This window comes from Ornithodoros turicata, chromosome 3, assembly GCF_037126465.1.
Source record: "Ornithodoros turicata isolate Travis chromosome 3, ASM3712646v1, whole genome shotgun sequence".
In the NCBI taxonomy this organism is placed as follows: domain Eukaryota; kingdom Metazoa; phylum Arthropoda; class Arachnida; order Ixodida; family Argasidae; genus Ornithodoros; species Ornithodoros turicata.
This window is the reverse complement of record NC_088203.1, coordinates 26,643,656-26,660,445: the sequence shown is the minus strand read 5'-3', so window position 1 is coordinate 26,660,445 and position 16,790 is coordinate 26,643,656. Positions and strand designations below refer to the sequence as shown.

General features: G+C 46.4%; 1 protein-coding gene across 1 annotated transcript in view; it reads right to left on the bottom strand.

The window, feature by feature from the left end:
* Positions 1–16,790, bottom strand: part of LOC135388325 (uncharacterized) — a 151,867-nt gene that overhangs the window by 66,075 nt on the left and 69,002 nt on the right. Inside the window, exons 49-64 of the mRNA XM_064617807.1 lie at positions 16,437–16,529; positions 16,144–16,272; positions 15,877–16,091; positions 15,715–15,815; positions 14,453–14,549; positions 14,218–14,367; positions 13,908–14,021; positions 13,718–13,847; positions 13,622–13,651; positions 12,276–12,323; positions 12,094–12,213; positions 11,800–12,032; positions 10,878–10,972; positions 10,700–10,802; positions 10,510–10,641; positions 493–597 (exon numbers count right to left, since the gene is read on the bottom strand). Coding sequence (XP_064473877.1) covers positions 493–597; positions 10,510–10,641; positions 10,700–10,802; positions 10,878–10,972; positions 11,800–12,032; positions 12,094–12,213; positions 12,276–12,323; positions 13,622–13,651; positions 13,718–13,847; positions 13,908–14,021; positions 14,218–14,367; positions 14,453–14,549; positions 15,715–15,815; positions 15,877–16,091; positions 16,144–16,272; positions 16,437–16,529 — 1,895 coding nt within the window. The remainder of the gene's footprint in view (positions 1–492; positions 598–10,509; positions 10,642–10,699; positions 10,803–10,877; positions 10,973–11,799; positions 12,033–12,093; positions 12,214–12,275; positions 12,324–13,621; positions 13,652–13,717; positions 13,848–13,907; positions 14,022–14,217; positions 14,368–14,452; positions 14,550–15,714; positions 15,816–15,876; positions 16,092–16,143; positions 16,273–16,436; positions 16,530–16,790) is intronic.

Genomic DNA, 16,790 nt, shown 5'->3' with positions numbered 1-16,790 from the left:
GCATGACTCATATACAGGGTTAGTCTAGCACACGTTACACATTTCAATCACATCGTAAAACCAAAAATAAATTAATAATTCTGGGCGCGACAACTGCGATCATTAGCGACGCCACAGTGGTCGTGTCTGTGGTCTAGCTTTGCCCACCTGGGGGTTCTTTACGTGCGCAGAGTTCTCGACACACGTCACACGAGATTTAACGTCCCTCGTGGAATAATGCGCGTCTGAGCAAGTTGAACCCTTCCATCAAGTTGCCATCGTTTTCGGTCGGGTTTGAACCTGCGATCAGCAGGCTGACACGCTGCTGACGGGCAACATTTTAAAATTATCCCCGCAGTTTCTTAGCAGTTAATTGCTATCGCTTCGCCCTTCGTTGCATCAGCAGGGAGACCGCTATTTTTCCTTTGCGTTCACTACGATATAGGTATATGCCTTTATTCTATATATTGTCAAATACTTACGCAGCGCAGTGTGGGCTGTTGTGTTGCTCACCTTATACGATATTGTGTCTTCATTTTCAAAAATCCACACAGATCCATTCCTGTTTTGGAATGCTAGAGAGTTGTCGACTTTCTGCACCCCAGTAGCGTGGCATACCTTTGAAGAGAAACATAGCATATTGCTCTAAGCTGAAGAACCATATTATTTAGCTGCCACGCACAGCTTAGGCGCTTTCGGCTTTCCTCTTCATTTTTTTAGCGGCACTGAAGTGCCAAAATTTATCTTCGCGGAATTAAAGATGTCATTACTTTGACACCAACACATTGGAATTGGATTCGTCGTTTGTGTGGTTCGTGATTTATGACCGACTCTCTCTCTCCCCCCCTCTCCTTCTCAAGGAGCGCGACAATGCGTTCGGATTGATTTCCTCGGATTGGACAAATCGTTTGAGCAAACCAATGAGACTCCGTTCAACATCGCTGACCTCCTTCAGAAGGAAAGCAATAGGAAAAGCGTAAGATGCTTTTTTTCTTTTCTATCGATCATTAATAACGAACCATACAACTGATGAATCAAATTCCTTATGTGTTGATGTCAACGTAACGGCGCCTATCAGTCCACAACAAGAAATTTCTGCACTTTAGCGCCCACTTGAAAGCGCGTCCCGAAGCTCTGAACGAGTTCACGGCTAGCCCTGATGTGCTGGTTAGGAGGTGCAATGAAGAGTGAAACTTCGTCGAACGGGCGTTAATGGGAGTCGGCAGCGTAAAAGGGGAAGGGGAAGGGGGATTTTTTTACTGCGACACCTGTATATGCACGGAAGCTAAATTTGTCAATTGCAAGAAAGGGTCCGAACAAGATGTAGGTATAACAAGACGTAGAATTATGGCGCTACTAGCATTTTGTGAGTACGGTGTACGGATGGGCATATTTTTGACGATTACGAGCCCGCTGGACCGCCCGCCCGACACGATCGCCCATGGAGCGCGCCCGCTATCGCAAAGGATTGCGGGAGAACCTGAGGAACTCGTGACGTCAAATATTCCTCGCGCTCCATGGGCGTCTGCCAGGTGGACAGGATAAACACAGCGAATTCCGAGCAATGCCTCAAGATGTTCGATTCGGGGATCTCGTGCATGTCTGAAGGCGATATATCCGATGAGAGATGGGTTCGTACCCCCCATATGTTTCTTCTTCTCCTCTTTCTCCCCGGAGTGAGAATCAGACGTGCGCTGAATCGCCAAGTGGAGGTAGAGATTTGTGCCTTCCGTTTCCGTGAAAATACAGAAGGGACTGCTCCTTCTTTCAGCCTGATGTACTTCGTTGACTAGCCAAGGCGAATGAACTCCTCCGGATTCAATCCCAAAATTCGCGGTCACCCCCCCGCCGGCGCACTCCGCCACTATACTCAGCCGATATGCGGGAAGCTGCCTTACAGGATGTTAATTCAATGGGAGACATCGTTTATGCCAATTAACAGCAAAACAGAACAAAATCTTTAAGATGTCATCGCCTAGTACAGAAGAACACCATGTAAAGAACCCCTGGAGACACGAAAGGCACCAGCAGAATATAAGCCTAGTGCACCCTGGCCAAATGAATTTTAATGCATTGCGCCTATGGGGATTCCGTCGATTTTTACACATCGTCCATGTTTAGACTACGATTTTTCTACAAAGGCTGTCAAATTCTGCAAATGTCATCGCCTATTTTCGTTCAGTACGTCCTCAAGGCCACATACCAACCACGGCACGATGTGTGAGTGTTAATCCTGATGCACCCAGGGCCTTCAAAGTTGCGACTCAGGCAGGGTTCCCCTCCTAGGCGCTCGACGGACTAAGTCCCAGTATTATCGTAATACGCATGCGCTGAGACTGTACGGCCGGTCTGAAGGAGTTCGAAACGAGAGCGGTCCTTTTTTCCAGAACTCGAAGTGGCTGGCAGAACAGACAACTTTATTTTCAGTGAGTAATATACAAATGATACCGTTTTGTATTTTATATCGCTTTTATATTAAACTATACAACTTGATAAAACTGTCCATTTCGAGTGCCGTTTTGGAAGTGATTTTGTCAAACGCGACCTTTCAGGGTGCAACAGGAGAACAAGGTACGGGGTTCAAACCCCGTGGTCGTATTTTACATATACATACACTACATGCATACATTACATTACATAATCAGCTTAGGATATCTTTATTATCATCGTTATATCAAATGATATTAAGCCCCGAAGTTGACGAAATTGGCCACTTGGCCATTTCGAGTGCCGCTTTGAAAACGATTTTGTCAAACGCGACCTCTCAGGGTGCCAAAGTTGACGAAATTCGTCACTTGGCAATTTCGAGTGCCGTTTAGGAAGCGATTTTTTCAAACGCGACCTCTCAGGGTGCAACGGGGGAACAAGATACGGGGTTCAAACCCAGTGATCTTCCTGTCACATATATATACTACAAAATCAGCTTAGGACATCTTTAATATTATTTTTATATCAAATAATATTAAGCCTCGAAGTTCACGAAATTTGCCACGGGGTTCAAACCCCGTGATCTTTCTTTCACATATACATATTACAAAATTAGCTTAGGACATCTTTAATATTATTGTTATATCGAATGATATTAAGCCCCTAAGTTGACGAAATTCGCCACTTGGCCATTTCGAGTGCTGTTTTGGAAGCGATTTTGTCAAATCCGACCTCTCAGGGTGCAACAGGGGAACAAGGTACGGGGTTTAAACACCGTGATCTTACTTTCACATATACATATTACAAAATTAGTTTAGGACATCTTTAATATTATTTTTATATCAAATGATATAAAGCCCCGAAGTTGACGAAATTGGCCATTTGGTCATTTCGAGTGCCGGTTTGGAAGCCATTTTGTCAAACCCGACCTCTCAGGGTGCAACAGGGGAATAAGATACGGGGTTCAAAGCCCGTGATCTTACTTTCACATATACATATTACAAAATTAGCTTAGGACATTTTTAATATTATTTTTATATCAAATGATATTAAGCCCCGAAGTTGACGAAATTCGCCACTTGGCCATTTCGAGTGCCGTTTTGGAAGCGATTTTGTCAAACCCGACCGCTCAGGGTGCAACAGGGGAACAAGATACAGGGTTCAAACCCCGTGATCTTACTTTCACATATACATATTACGAAATTAGCTTAGGACATCTTTAATATTATTTTTATATCAAATGATATTAAGCCCCGAAGTTGACGAAATTGGCCATTTGGCCATTTCGAGTGCCGGTTTGGAAGCGATTTTGTCAAACCCGACCGCTCAGGGTGCAACAGGGGAACAAGATACAGGGTTCAAACCCCGTGATCTTACTTTCACATATACATATTACGAAATTAGCTTAGGACATCTTTAATATTATTTTTATATCAAATGATATTAAGCCCCGAAGTTGACGAAATTGGCCATTTGGCCATTTCGAGTGCCGGTTTGGAAGCGATTTTGTTAAACTCGACCTGTCATGGGGCAACAGGAGAACAAGGTACGGGGTTCAAACCCCGTTATCTTTCTTTGACATATACATATTACAAAATTAGCTTAGGACATCTTTAATATTATTGTTATATCGAATGATATTAAGTCCCGAAGTTGATTAAATTGGCCAATGGCCATTTCGAGCGCCGGTTTGGAAGCGATTTTGTTAAACTCGACCTGTCATGGTGCAACAGGGAAACAAGGTAGGTGGTTCAAACCCCATGATCTTAGTTTCAGATATACACATTAGAAAATCAGCTTGGGACATCTTTAATATTATTGTTATATCAAAATATATTAAGTCCCGAAGTTGATGATATAGGCCATTTCGCCATTTCGAGTGCCATTTTGGAAGCGATTTTTAAAACGCGCCCTCTCAGGGTGCAACAGGGGAACAAGATACGGGGTTCAAACCCCGTGATCTTACTTTCTCATATACATACTACAAAATCAGCTTAGGACGCTTTTTGCTTAGGGAGTGTCGTTTCGGAAGCAGTTTCTTCAAACGCGACCTCTCCATGTACGGCCTGGCACCAGGATTAAAGGGGCTTCGCACGTTTTAAAGGGCTCGATCTGCTGGCGAACGTTGCGGTATCCTCTGTTGCAATCCCAGTACGAGCCGTTCATAGTATCTTTTTGGCACAATGATACAAGTAATTTGAGTCATTGTAAAGGGCCCTGCTGCCGCCTTTTCCAAATTTTTGCGGTGGTTTCCGATGCAATCACAGTCTGAGAGGGGCATAACATAAGCGGTCGCGTCTTTATAGGTGTGTAAAATGTCTGCCACCATGATTAAGGGGGTTTTTGTCCGTTTTAAAGGGCTCTGCTGTAGCCTTTTATGGAGTTTGCGGCCGCATCCGTTATAATTCCAGTAGAACGGCAATAGCATGCATAACCCGTTGCGTATACTTATATGACTTTGGAACTATGATGCAAGGGGTATCGACCGTTTTAAAGGGCTCTGCTGCCGCATTTTCCGTATTTTGCGGTAGTCTCTGTTACAATCCCAGTAGAACGGCATTGCACAAGCCATTGATGACATGTCATCGGCAGCATGATACAAGGGGTCTCGCCCATTCTGAAGGGCTATGCTGCATCCTTTTCCCGATATTTGCGGTCGCCTGTATTATGATCTCGGTAGAATGACATAGTATAAGTTGTTGATAATATGACTGTGACAGCATGACACAAGGGATTTTGCTCGTTTAAGAGGGCTCTGCTGTCATGTTTGCCGAATTTGGCGATCGCCTGTGTTATAACTCCAGCAGAATAGGATTGCACAAGACACTGGCAACTTTCTTTCTTTCGCTCCATGATACAGGGAGTTTCGCCCGTTTTAGAAGGCCTTGCTGCCGCCGTATCCACATTATGCGGTCTCCTCTTGCGCAATTCCGGTATAAAGGCACAGGGTAAGCCGTCATTAATATGCCTTTGGTACCATTATACACGGGGTTTCGTATGTTTTAAAGGACTCTGTTGCTGCCTTTTCCGCATTTGGTAGTCGCTTCTGTTGCGATCCCTGTAGAAGAGCATCATAAGCCGTTGATAATATCTGTTTGGAACCATGATTAAAGAGGTTTTGCACGTTCTAAAGGGCTCTGCTGCGGTCTTTTACGGATTTTGCGGTCGCCTCCGTTACAATCCCAGTGGGAAGGGCAATAGCATAAGCCGTCTCGAATATGCCTTTGACACCATGATACAAAGGGTTTTGCCCGTTTTAGAGGCTCTGCCGGCGCCTCTTCCAAACTTTGCGGTCACCACTGTCAAAATCCCAGTACAAGGGCCTAGTATAAGTCGTTGATAATGGCTTCGCTATGCAGAATACACCAGTGACTCTTTATGGTGTATTCCTTGGATGCCCCTGCCATCATCGGGGTTGCAGAAAGGTTACTTTTTACTTTTCTCAAAGAAGTTGGCAAGTGATGCAATGTTTCAGAAGGATACTGTGGTGGTGGTAGTGATGGTGAAAGGGCTTGCCATTGTCGGCCTCACGTATATGGGCAACGTCACGACTGACGCCCTGGGGAAATGTGCGTCCTGGGCAGACTTCTAGGGTCACTGTGGGTCATTTCTTGCAGGTCGAGGTGTAAGCAAACCATGGACTTGTTTATGCGTGCTGCACTTCGAGAAAAATTGGTTGATTACCATGAACAGTGAAATTCAAACGGCTTCGTAACGGATATGCTCTCAAGCGGTGAACCACCTCAGGCCATAGTCATGAACTATTTGTGTTGTTGTTGTAACGGATATGTATTTTCATCTATGATGTCTTTTCCTCAGACTTTAGCATAGTGCTCGTAGGTGTCTGTTGCCGTGTAAATGTTCGGACTGCCGGCGATTTGCTGTGCAAGTTCACTTTTGTGCCCCGTATCATGGCAAGTTTTTTTCCTTGCCGTCGCGGCTCTCTCACGCTGAATTCAAACGGAAGGTATCAGCCTTTGGTCCGTTGCGCAACTCGTATCAGCAGCGACTATCATCAATGCGCATAGAAGCCAAGATGCGGTACCCGGCGTGATAAGGTGTCTGCGTGATTTCGAGTGGAGAGAACCATAGGGTGGTATGGATACATATCTATGCGTATATGCATTGGTGGCCAAGGTGTATCGGGAAATCTCATGAATTACAGGGGAGTGGTTGGAAAAATTCATGGGGAGTGTACACCTCCCTGGGGGGTGGGGGTAATGACCCTGGAAAGGACCGCAATTATAGCAAAGTACCTTAGCGTAAACAGCTGAGCGGTATAGTTATTAGGCATTCGCATATACAATTCGTCAATGAGAAACTTCACTTGACACACCAGCAGAGACAAATGAGCTTCTTTTCCAAATTAGACATTGAAAATTTGAAATACGTTGCAAGTTCTTCGTACATAGTTCTTCACGAACGATTATCCCAACGTTCAGGAGCTCTGAAATTGTCGGTTTACACACTGTATTGCTGATTTTGCTTGCATTTTCAAAGTGAAAAAGAAAAAGGAAATCATGGAAAGAGAAATAATTAAAAATATTCACACAATGACCCTCGAACATAACTACTCCATCTATTTTTTTTCCTTTTTTTTCACTGCGCCTCTCTGTGCTCAGTATACAGTTTTTCGCGCATGATATCCGGAGAGGCTGCTGCTATGCTGTAAGCCCATAAACTTAGTGTAATAATTAAGATGATGTCATTCTCTGCACTTGTCTCCACTATCACTTCTCAATCATCATATTACTTACAGTGTAGTTTATCAAAATGCACGTTCAGACCAGATCGCTAATCGCTATAACTACTAGCTGAGATTCATGAGTCACAAGAACTGCTCGAATGTGAATGTCCTTCCTAACGTCGACAGGAGCAGCACTACATCGAAGCAAGGGTAAAAACAATGCCTGAAAACCTGGTTTCATTCCGAATTCTTCATTATTGGTGTGCGTCTGTGTGTGTGGGGGGGGGGGCAGCTTTATTCTATTTAGTGGTCAAGAGCCCTCGGGACACAGAATAGCTGACTGCAAGCCATGCACGTGCGGCCCGCGTGTGTGAGAGCCCTGATTGCCCTGATCTAAGCATTACTTCATCTTAAGCGAGAAATAAATATTGTACTCGAGGGCGCGTAGCACTTGTTTAGCGTTATCTCCAAATCTGGTATTTAGTTCTGCTCCAAAATATCTGGTCCAAAGAAGTCGCGTTTGATCAAATTATTGCCACTCGCACCACGAGCGTGCCCTAACTCTCTATGCAACGCATTGACAAGCGGCCGTTCAAAAGATCCTCGATCCGTGGTCGAACGCTGCCCACCAGACGCAGGGCCTTCGTCTTCTGGCGGAGTACTTGTGCTCCACTGGTCTGGCGACGGCTCTTTGAAAGCCCCATCATCATCCCTTCATCCTCCCCCAACGCGAAATAGGGCAGTGTACCGCCTCAGCGGCGGTGAATCGCCCACCCAATTACCATCCAATGTATGTGTGTGTGTGTGCCACTCGCATCGCCACAGCACTCGCAGACGCCAAACTGTCCGTATCTTCCATTCAGTGGCGTAGCCAGACCTCCAAGGTAGGGGAGGCTCGATACGAAAACTCGCCCCCCCCCCCCCCGCTGATCCTGTGTCGACAACACACACATACTTGTGCACACTGCAAACTGAGGATTAAAAAAGGAAAGAAAATAGTTTATTTAGACGTTCACAGTACGATTACATGTATAGGCTGTCATGACCAATGAGGTGGTGTCACGAGATTGGAAGTATTTTGAAAAGCTCATACTTTGAAAACCATTCAAGAGTGCTTCTTAGATAGACGCCATGAACTGCAAGAACTTTCGCGATCGTCACACTGGTCCCCCCCCCCCCCACACACACGTATATTATGTTCTCGGATTTGCACGATTTGTGTGGGTCGGTCCGTGGCAGGTAGGGGGGGGGGGGCTCGAGCCCCCCCTAGCCCCCCCGTGGCTACGCCACTGCTTCCATTTCATTTAGAAATAACTCTGGATATAAACGTGATATCGAAGATGTCATCACTTAATTACGTAGTCTGTTTATCCATGCTGAATAGCTATGAGTCCGCGGCCCATACCTGGTTCCCTTGCCAGAGCCTGCGAAGTAGCGTTTGGTCAAATCATTCATTTTCAAGCGACCAAAGAACAAACAGGAGACAAGATCAGACACAAGTCGCTCTGTTGTTGTTTCGTGTTTGTTCTTTGGTCGCTTGTGGATTTACACCAACCAGCCCAATCTATATACTTCAGACATTTTGCCAAATCGTCGCCCAAATGGCACTCACTGGCACCGATTTGTCAGTTTCCTCTTTTTTAGCTCGTAATAACTCTTGATACCAATTTGATACTGACGGTATCATCATAAAATTACGTAGTCTGTGTATCGTCTGCGGACTGTAGCTGCTGTCCTTGCTGCACTCTTAGAACTCGCATTTAGTGAATTTGTCGTCCAGAAGGCTATCACAGGCGCCAACCTGCCAATTTCATCCGGCAATCTCCCGATATCTGGAAAGTCTCATGCTCGTTCCCACAGTTATACATCACGTCTTATTCTTTATCTTACGCGAATGCTCCCGGGCGTGTTATCGGTGTTGTTATCAGGTCTGGGCGCGAAAAGGGAATTGTTCGCCTCAGATATGTCCTCCTCTTCCTGCCCAGATCTGTTCCTCCTCCCGTACTCACGCACCATCCTGTAAACTTAGCTTCCTTGCGTAGTCCTCTGCTATCAGGTCAAGCCGGGTTTCAGAGGGGGTGTCTCTGAATGCTGCTCTTGTGTTTTGAACCATTCGTCAACAAAATGTGCTGCGCACTACTTGTCTTGTTTCATCTCTCTCCAGGTAGGCATAGACGGATTCGAGGGGAGAATAAGTTTCACATCTTTCGGAAACAATTGAAATGTAACAGTCATCGAAGAAGTCACGCATCGGCCGAATTTGAACTACGCATCTCTCGATTGCCAGTCGAGTGCCAATGACCAATTCGGCCACGGAAACAACGTAAGACTAGTAGAGCGTGTTTTCTGAAACATTCTGGCCGAAAGCAAGGCGAGACAGCCAACAATGTGAGCAGCAAGACACTCACCCCTAGAGAGAATAAGGTCACCTTCGTTCGGAAGGATTTGAGGGCCAGCCTCGGTATAGGGTTGTCTTTGTAATAAACGTCAGTTGGCGTTTGACGCTGTGTTTGTGTTGTCTGTCCGTGTGTCGTTCGTCCAAGAAACACACTGTCCTGGCGTTGCCGAAAGGAAGTCGGCAACACGCTCTCCAACAGCAGGAATAATATGAGTCACTTCCGTGGTCTGCTACGGCGGCGCGGCGACGCTCACCAGGGGCTCAGAGCGCTCCGCGGCCAAATTTCATATCGCGATTATGGCAGCCGATTTCAACGAATATACGTAAATCTCAGTCGAATTCCGCATTGTTTTGGTACGCACCGCAATATGAGGTAAACAGCTTTCCAGCTTATTTTCACTTTCGTCGTCCTTTAAGCATCGGATAGCGTGCGCGTGCCGTGTGTCCCAGATATTGCGGCGCGGTTGGTCACGGAAGAAGCGCGCTGCAAAGGAGGCGTGATGCGACGTTGTGTATCACGTGAGGTGCGGTGATGCAGGTGGCGGAAGTGGAAAGCAGAAAGCGCCAGCCCTTCGCCAGAGTGGCTCCGCCGAGGAAGGTTCTTAGTGAGGGTTCCTGCCTTGTGTACTTGCAATATGAACTCGTTCAGACAAGATTCCTCAACATTTGGACGTGGTTCGAGCTGCAATGCATTTGTAAGATAATTTCGAAATATTCTCATATTCATAAACATGTTAAGAGCTCTTAAACACAAAGAATCGTCTGTTCACAATGCGTAGCGACAGTATTTCAGCATTTCAGTACCAAAAATTGCACAGGGGAATTTTTTTTTAACAGTACATTAAACGAAAGACGATCGTTTTCGAAAAAGAAAGCGAACAGTACGAGCAAAACAAGTAGTATAGAAGCAACCGCAGAGCGCTAGCGTCGCAGCTGCACTTGAACTGTCTGATCCGGTACTGCACGCTCACAAACTTTCCAGAACTACTGAAGCAAAATGTAAGAGACTTCTAATCACCTCATTGTAGTTCTTCCAGTGTGCCTGACTGCAGCGAGTACCCACGTTCAACACTCCAAAATTTATTGCAAAACATGCTTGAACATCAGAAGGCTGTTCCAATATGGACAACAAAATAGCCTTCGCCTTGTCCTGGAACGTATATAGGTTATGCATTGGGCTGCTGAAATCCAGAACTCTTGTGACTTACCAGTCTGCTCGCCACAGTATCCTGCACGCTCGATGGATACACTGTCTTGCACAGATCCTTCGTTCCGGTACTATAAGCCATCAGGATGACCATGTCTATGTCCCTGTCAGTCCAGTTTTATCGTTAGTAGAGCGGGCGAGTACTAGTAGGTCATGAATGTGCCGGCGGTTAAACTTACTTCGATAACAGCAATGCTTTCAAAGAATCCTCAGGGGGATGAATAACCAGCATGAGAGTCAGCCGGTGAGATGGTTTGAACCCTCTCCTTATCATCTGCAACAAACAAAGACAAAATGACAAAGACAAAATGACATGAAGACATATACAAGCAGTAGCGGATCTCTCTTTCTTTTTCCTTCTTTTCTTTTACTGCTCACAAACAACGAAAAACAACATACAATAATAAACAGGACTGCGAGGGCAAGCCCTGTGATGCAGTCCAGGCAAACTCTGGAACTTTACTACTAACTCTCCTGAGTTAGTAGTAAAGTTCTCACTGGTAGACTAAAAGGTGAACTATGAAGGGGGCGGAGTTGCCTCAGGAGAGGAGCCGCCGATATTTCGAACAGAGACTGTTCTACTTCTGGGCACCGTCCTCATCATTGGCATGGTAATTAAAGGGTTAGTTCGTTTCTAGTTAGTTTTCCTAGCATCAATGCGGGAAGTTTCCGCGGGTAGTTCATTCCCTTATTTACCGTATCCTCGCTCCACGTTTAGCCTACTGCTACTACTTTCATTATGAGCATTACAAGTCACTGGAATCCACACGGTCTGGCATTTCTGCGCAGAGGCATATGCGGGACATCGGTATAGGGCATTCCCTTTGCGCATTTTCGCTAGACCTTACTAATGATTTGCTTCGGTCGCACTTGCCGCTGAATTCTTCGTGTTCCACTGCGGAAATACATCAGCAGGTAGTGCGGGAAAAGTCACGAGAGCTGATCGGGATATTCTCCCGATTGCTCTTTCCCGTGGGTTGAGGTCCCCCCTCAGCTTGTTGAGTTTGAATTCGAAATACGTTGGGAAGCGAACTTTCTCTTTAAGCACCGCATTCCTATTTGCTCTCTACGCATACTGAACTGAAAATCGAGACCACTTACAGAAGTGGTGAACAGTACACTCTCAACAGACACACTGCCCTCGTCAGTGACCATCAAAGCTAGTCCATTCAACCGCATACTGGTGAGCCAGACGCCCATGCCCTTGAGCTCAGTGTACAAGGGGCTTGATCTGTCAGAAGAGGCCCTCACGAGAGACGAGAAGTTGAACCCAACAGCTAAGCTTAGACCTGGCCGTCCTCTGTATTCCAGGAAGCTGGTAAAGCTCGCTAACGCTGGAATGAAAACACATCGATGCCGACCACGTGCTCCTGTATGGGTACGTGGTGTATATACCTGCTCCCTGCCGGTCCCGTCCGTTGGGTATTTCGCCGGTGTAAACGAGATAATCGCAGGCTTCGACAGGAAACGTGTTCATGTCTGGCATGTCCTGTGGTACCATACATACCAATGTTCCTGCAAAGTGAAACATCGCTGTAAGGACGTGCTCATCTACCCCCCCCCCCCCCAGCACACACGTATTCTGGTCGTGTTGAGCGGCTGATTCGGCAGTTCTTGTGAAGGCTCTGTAACAGGACAGCGAGGGGTCAGCACAACACCGCAAATACCGCGGGAGCCATTCGACTAGTTGCATAAGATGCCGTAAACTCGTATTTTGCATTGAATTATTAACTACTATTTTCCCCGCAACTTTCTCCACCGGCAAATTTCGCTTCTGATGACCTCTTTCCAACAGAAGATTTCGAGAAAAGCCAGTGTTCCTTGCACGCGATGCATCCTGCGCGCTTACTGTCACTGGGAATAGAAGGTAGCCCGACAAGTTTAGTTTTTGCGTCTCTCTCATCCTTTCCGGTAACAATGTTTCTAGAGCAGAAAGCGGATTAAGCTCTCTGGGATTTTCTGTGGTCCTTTATTGCTCCTGGGCGTCCATGCAAAGCGTACCGCTTGGGACAAAAGTTTACGGAACACCAGGGTGTCGCATTTCTCCATTCGCGTGACACCCTAGCGGAAAACGGGAGGGGACACAAATACTGAGAGATGGATAGCTTAGCCAGACACCCGTTTATTATTCGACCTCTTTCTGATATCTAGTAGGGGGTGGCTCCGATGATCAAATCCGACAGTGCCATGTTCCGTAAACTTTTGTCCCAAGCTGTACGTCCTCGATGACATTCTGCGCAATAAACGACGAATCCGATTCACGCGAGACACAAGACCTGCTCGATGCCTCTTCTCCCTCCTTCACTACGTGGATATGGAATCCTGTGGCTAGCAGTGCTGCCCATGCAACTAATGGCGGCTTGTTTCCACGTTGCTGCCAGTGAAAGCAGGTCTGTGATTGGCAGGATCGCTAATAATTATGTCATGTCCATCGTTAATCAGGCGTTGTTTCGCCGTTGGTTCGACCGAAGCTGCTCGAAAACAGACATTGAGGTGCTCCTACACATAGGTTATGTGTCTGTTTAGACGCACGACAGCAGTGATTCGCTGGAAAGCCGCTAGCCTCGGAGAAGCGGTCGGTTGTTTATTCTGCCTTGCCGTGATCTTTCCAATGTGCTCAGTAGAGATGTGCTCAACGGAGAACCTCTGTTCCAAAATCACTTTTCGTACAGCAATGATAGCTGCATTTGGAATCATCATGTATTAGCCCTACACAGGCAGTGCGAAGAAGAGGCAATTCCATATTTTTTGCGCGCTTGCAAGGGCGAATAAGTGGCAACTCCGATAGAACTATGGAGACGCTGGTGATACAGTCTATGCTCAGCACGAGAGTACGGAAAATACTGGTACTGGTACTGGTACTAGTACCGTTATAATACAGCTCCTATTATTTACAATAATACCCGGCAACCCCACTACTCACTCTTGTTCTCCTTGTTTTCGTGACTTACTCCTGCAAGGGATGAATGGTTAGTGTGATGAACAATTGCCATTGGCATACTAAAGATGGTTTCCTTACCCACTAGGTGCGACATCATCTTTACCCGAGAATATGGTTGCATTGCATGACAGTCTTCGTCGAAATCTTCGTAGTCAACGTGGAAAATCGCGGCACAGTTCAATGGCCAAAACCTCTTAGCAGTCGACATCTACAAGGGGACGATTAAAGGATGTCAAATATCCAATAGACCCCATAAGGCACCGTATACCCTGGCTATGATCGTTTCTTCTGTTTCGAAGTTCTGTAAAGTGTCTTCAGTCTCCCGGTAAGCGTCCAGTGTACCCTCGGATATCATCGTTGGGTACTCTTGCGAAGGACAGGCCTGGCAAAACGTGAACAAGTTCAGCCTAGCAAAGGTTGGGTTGAAAAGTAGGGAATACGCAAGGGACAAAAACAGGTCACTGATGGCGGCGTAAGGGGGGCGGCATCCTTCTTGCAAAGGTTTCAAACACCGTGAAATTAATTATAGACGCTGACGACTCCATACAGCGACTCCGTTCTGATCTAAAGCTACTCACTTTTTCGTAAGTCACAAAAGTGCCATTATAGCACCGGTTCTTGGACAAGACCTTCGACGACGTTTGCAGAACGGCAAAACTCAGTGAGGGACAGACATGGGTGGGAAGTTTCTTTTCGTCTAGTTGCGCAATGAAGCGAGAGATGCGCATCTGCGAAACGTGATATTGAGTGTTGGCTGAGTTGTTGGCACATTAACGTACTGCAGTGATAAATAGATTACATCATGTGGCTTACCATCAGAAGTTCATTAAAGGTGTTCAAAACAGGCAGCGGTGAACCGCAATATGGTCCTTCTTCGTGATGGGCCATGATGATCAGTATATTCGTTTGTCTGAAGAAGAGCAGAGCATGAGGTCCTACAGCAATCTCCGCTGCGTGTGTTATGAACCAGTGGAAGTTATGGAGGGAAGCGAACACAAAGTTATAGTGTACAGTTGGCCCTCGACTTTCACGAATTTGATTATTCGCAAGTTTCTACCTTACTGGACGGCTGCCTTGTCTTGCGACATCACTTCTCCAAGAACGTCAAGTATTTGAAACGACGGTCGCCTTCCTCACCGATTCATTCCGAAACTATGGCGGAATTTTATTCCCCGCTGAATACTGGCGATGATTCCGAAAGTCCCACTGCGAATAACTGGCGTTGTTTTTGTGTAACTTGATGAAATGCACCACAAGGGCAGACGCCGGATGTGCCAGAAGTTCCTCTCGGTAAATATGAGAAAACGTCAGAATGAAACCGACCAACGAGAGAACGTCTTCGACGACCCTGAGCCGTTTGAGCGTCTTCAATGAGCAAGGCGCCAGCAACTCGGAAACAACGCGAAACACCTGCGCGCTGCCCCTCAAAAGAATGCATCACACTCTTAAAAATGAACTTCACCGCATAGCACTCTCCTAGCCAACCATTATCGCGAATGATATCGTTATCTGACCTGATTTGTTGAAAACGGGAGGCGTACGCCTTTTCTGTGACAATTATGAACAGCATAAGTGTCACAGAAAAGGCGTACGCCTCCCGAGTGCATGGTTTCTTTCTTTCTCTTTTTTTTTTCTTCTTTTGTTCTGGGGCTGCCTTAGCGGCCGAAGCGATGTTAATTTATAAAATTCGCTCAGTCGTTTTTCATTAGTTCGCTGTTCTGAGTAGAGAGTGGGACGATGTCAAACATTGCGGCACATGTTTCATACACACATTTCTGGAAGCGATTGTCCCAAGGGGCACCAGGAGCACCTTGCGATTTTTCCGATTTCAGTTCTACAGTTACGTGCAGAGCAGTTTCGGAAGTTTCTAAATGTGGTCGTAGTGTGTGAAAGGGGTCTCTCGTCGTGGCGCGTGCGATGCTGGTCGTCCAGTGGCTGCTTTTAAAAATCGACTACACGTTATTCAGGAATTTAACTATAGCGGGGGCCCTCCTCCTCTAGCCATTGCGAAAATCACGGACTAACGAAAGGACTAACTGTGTATCCTAGCCGTGATCATAAAACGTTCATCTTACTCGGCAATCTCCTTCAGGATAATACTGTCCTTGATAAGCGGAAGACCGACCACTGTTTGGAGGCGTCCTAACGCATACTTGTCAAAGTAGGACCTCAGGAACTGCAAAAAATGTACATGTTACTATTTCACCGTAGTATAGGTACCGAACAGCGTGATTTACCTTGAGAACTCGCAGCATTCGATGTGCGTCCGACCATCGTGGAGTGATCAGTGCAACACCGTTTAGTTTTTTTCCAGAGAGCCATTTGGCAACCGTGGTGGTGACTTTATCCAGGAAGTCATCGTTCAGCAAAGGGAACTGCGATGTGTCCAAGGTTACCAGACGCTTAGTCCTGTTGCGGTGGTTTACCGACAAGAAGGCCTGGAATGCTGAGCCTTTGACAGCGGGATTCTTAGCGTGTTCCTTCGGAAACACTCAATCGCTCACCGTGAAAAGGAAGTATTGAAGAGTTCTCAGATGCGTATTCTACGTGACTGTAGACGAGATGGGTACATAATTCAACGGGAAACCGTCTCAAGTAGTACGCGTTTTGCGAAAAGACGCAGACCATGCGGCCTGAAACCATGCATGTACGCAAGTAGTATGGGATTATTGAACACAACATTCACACCAGCTCTGCCTGAGCTGCACTACGAACTAAAAAAAAACAATGCTATTTGTATTATTGCGTTTCAGAAACAAACTTTCTCTGATGCTGCAGCCAATCAAATCTCCCTTACCTTCTGAAGGCAAGCTCCGTCGTGGACTTTTATCGGACGCAGGGTTACCGGACTTCCCCGATCGTGAAGTGCCGTTCCCAGCTGATGCCTTCCCTGTAACGTTACGGGGTCGTTCAGTACACGAGGCACCATGCGCGTACCAAAGACGGCAGTCGAAGAAAGGTGACAGTGTGCCTGCGGTGGGCCCTGAAGCCACACCTCTGATTGCCGGTCGGGTGTGCTACCACTACTACGCCTACATCGCGCTCTTGTCAATATACCAAAATATCTGTTCATGACGACTCAGACATACATTCACACTGGCCCATTCTCTTATATTTTCTGCCATGCACGCTCATATCCACACAGACTAAC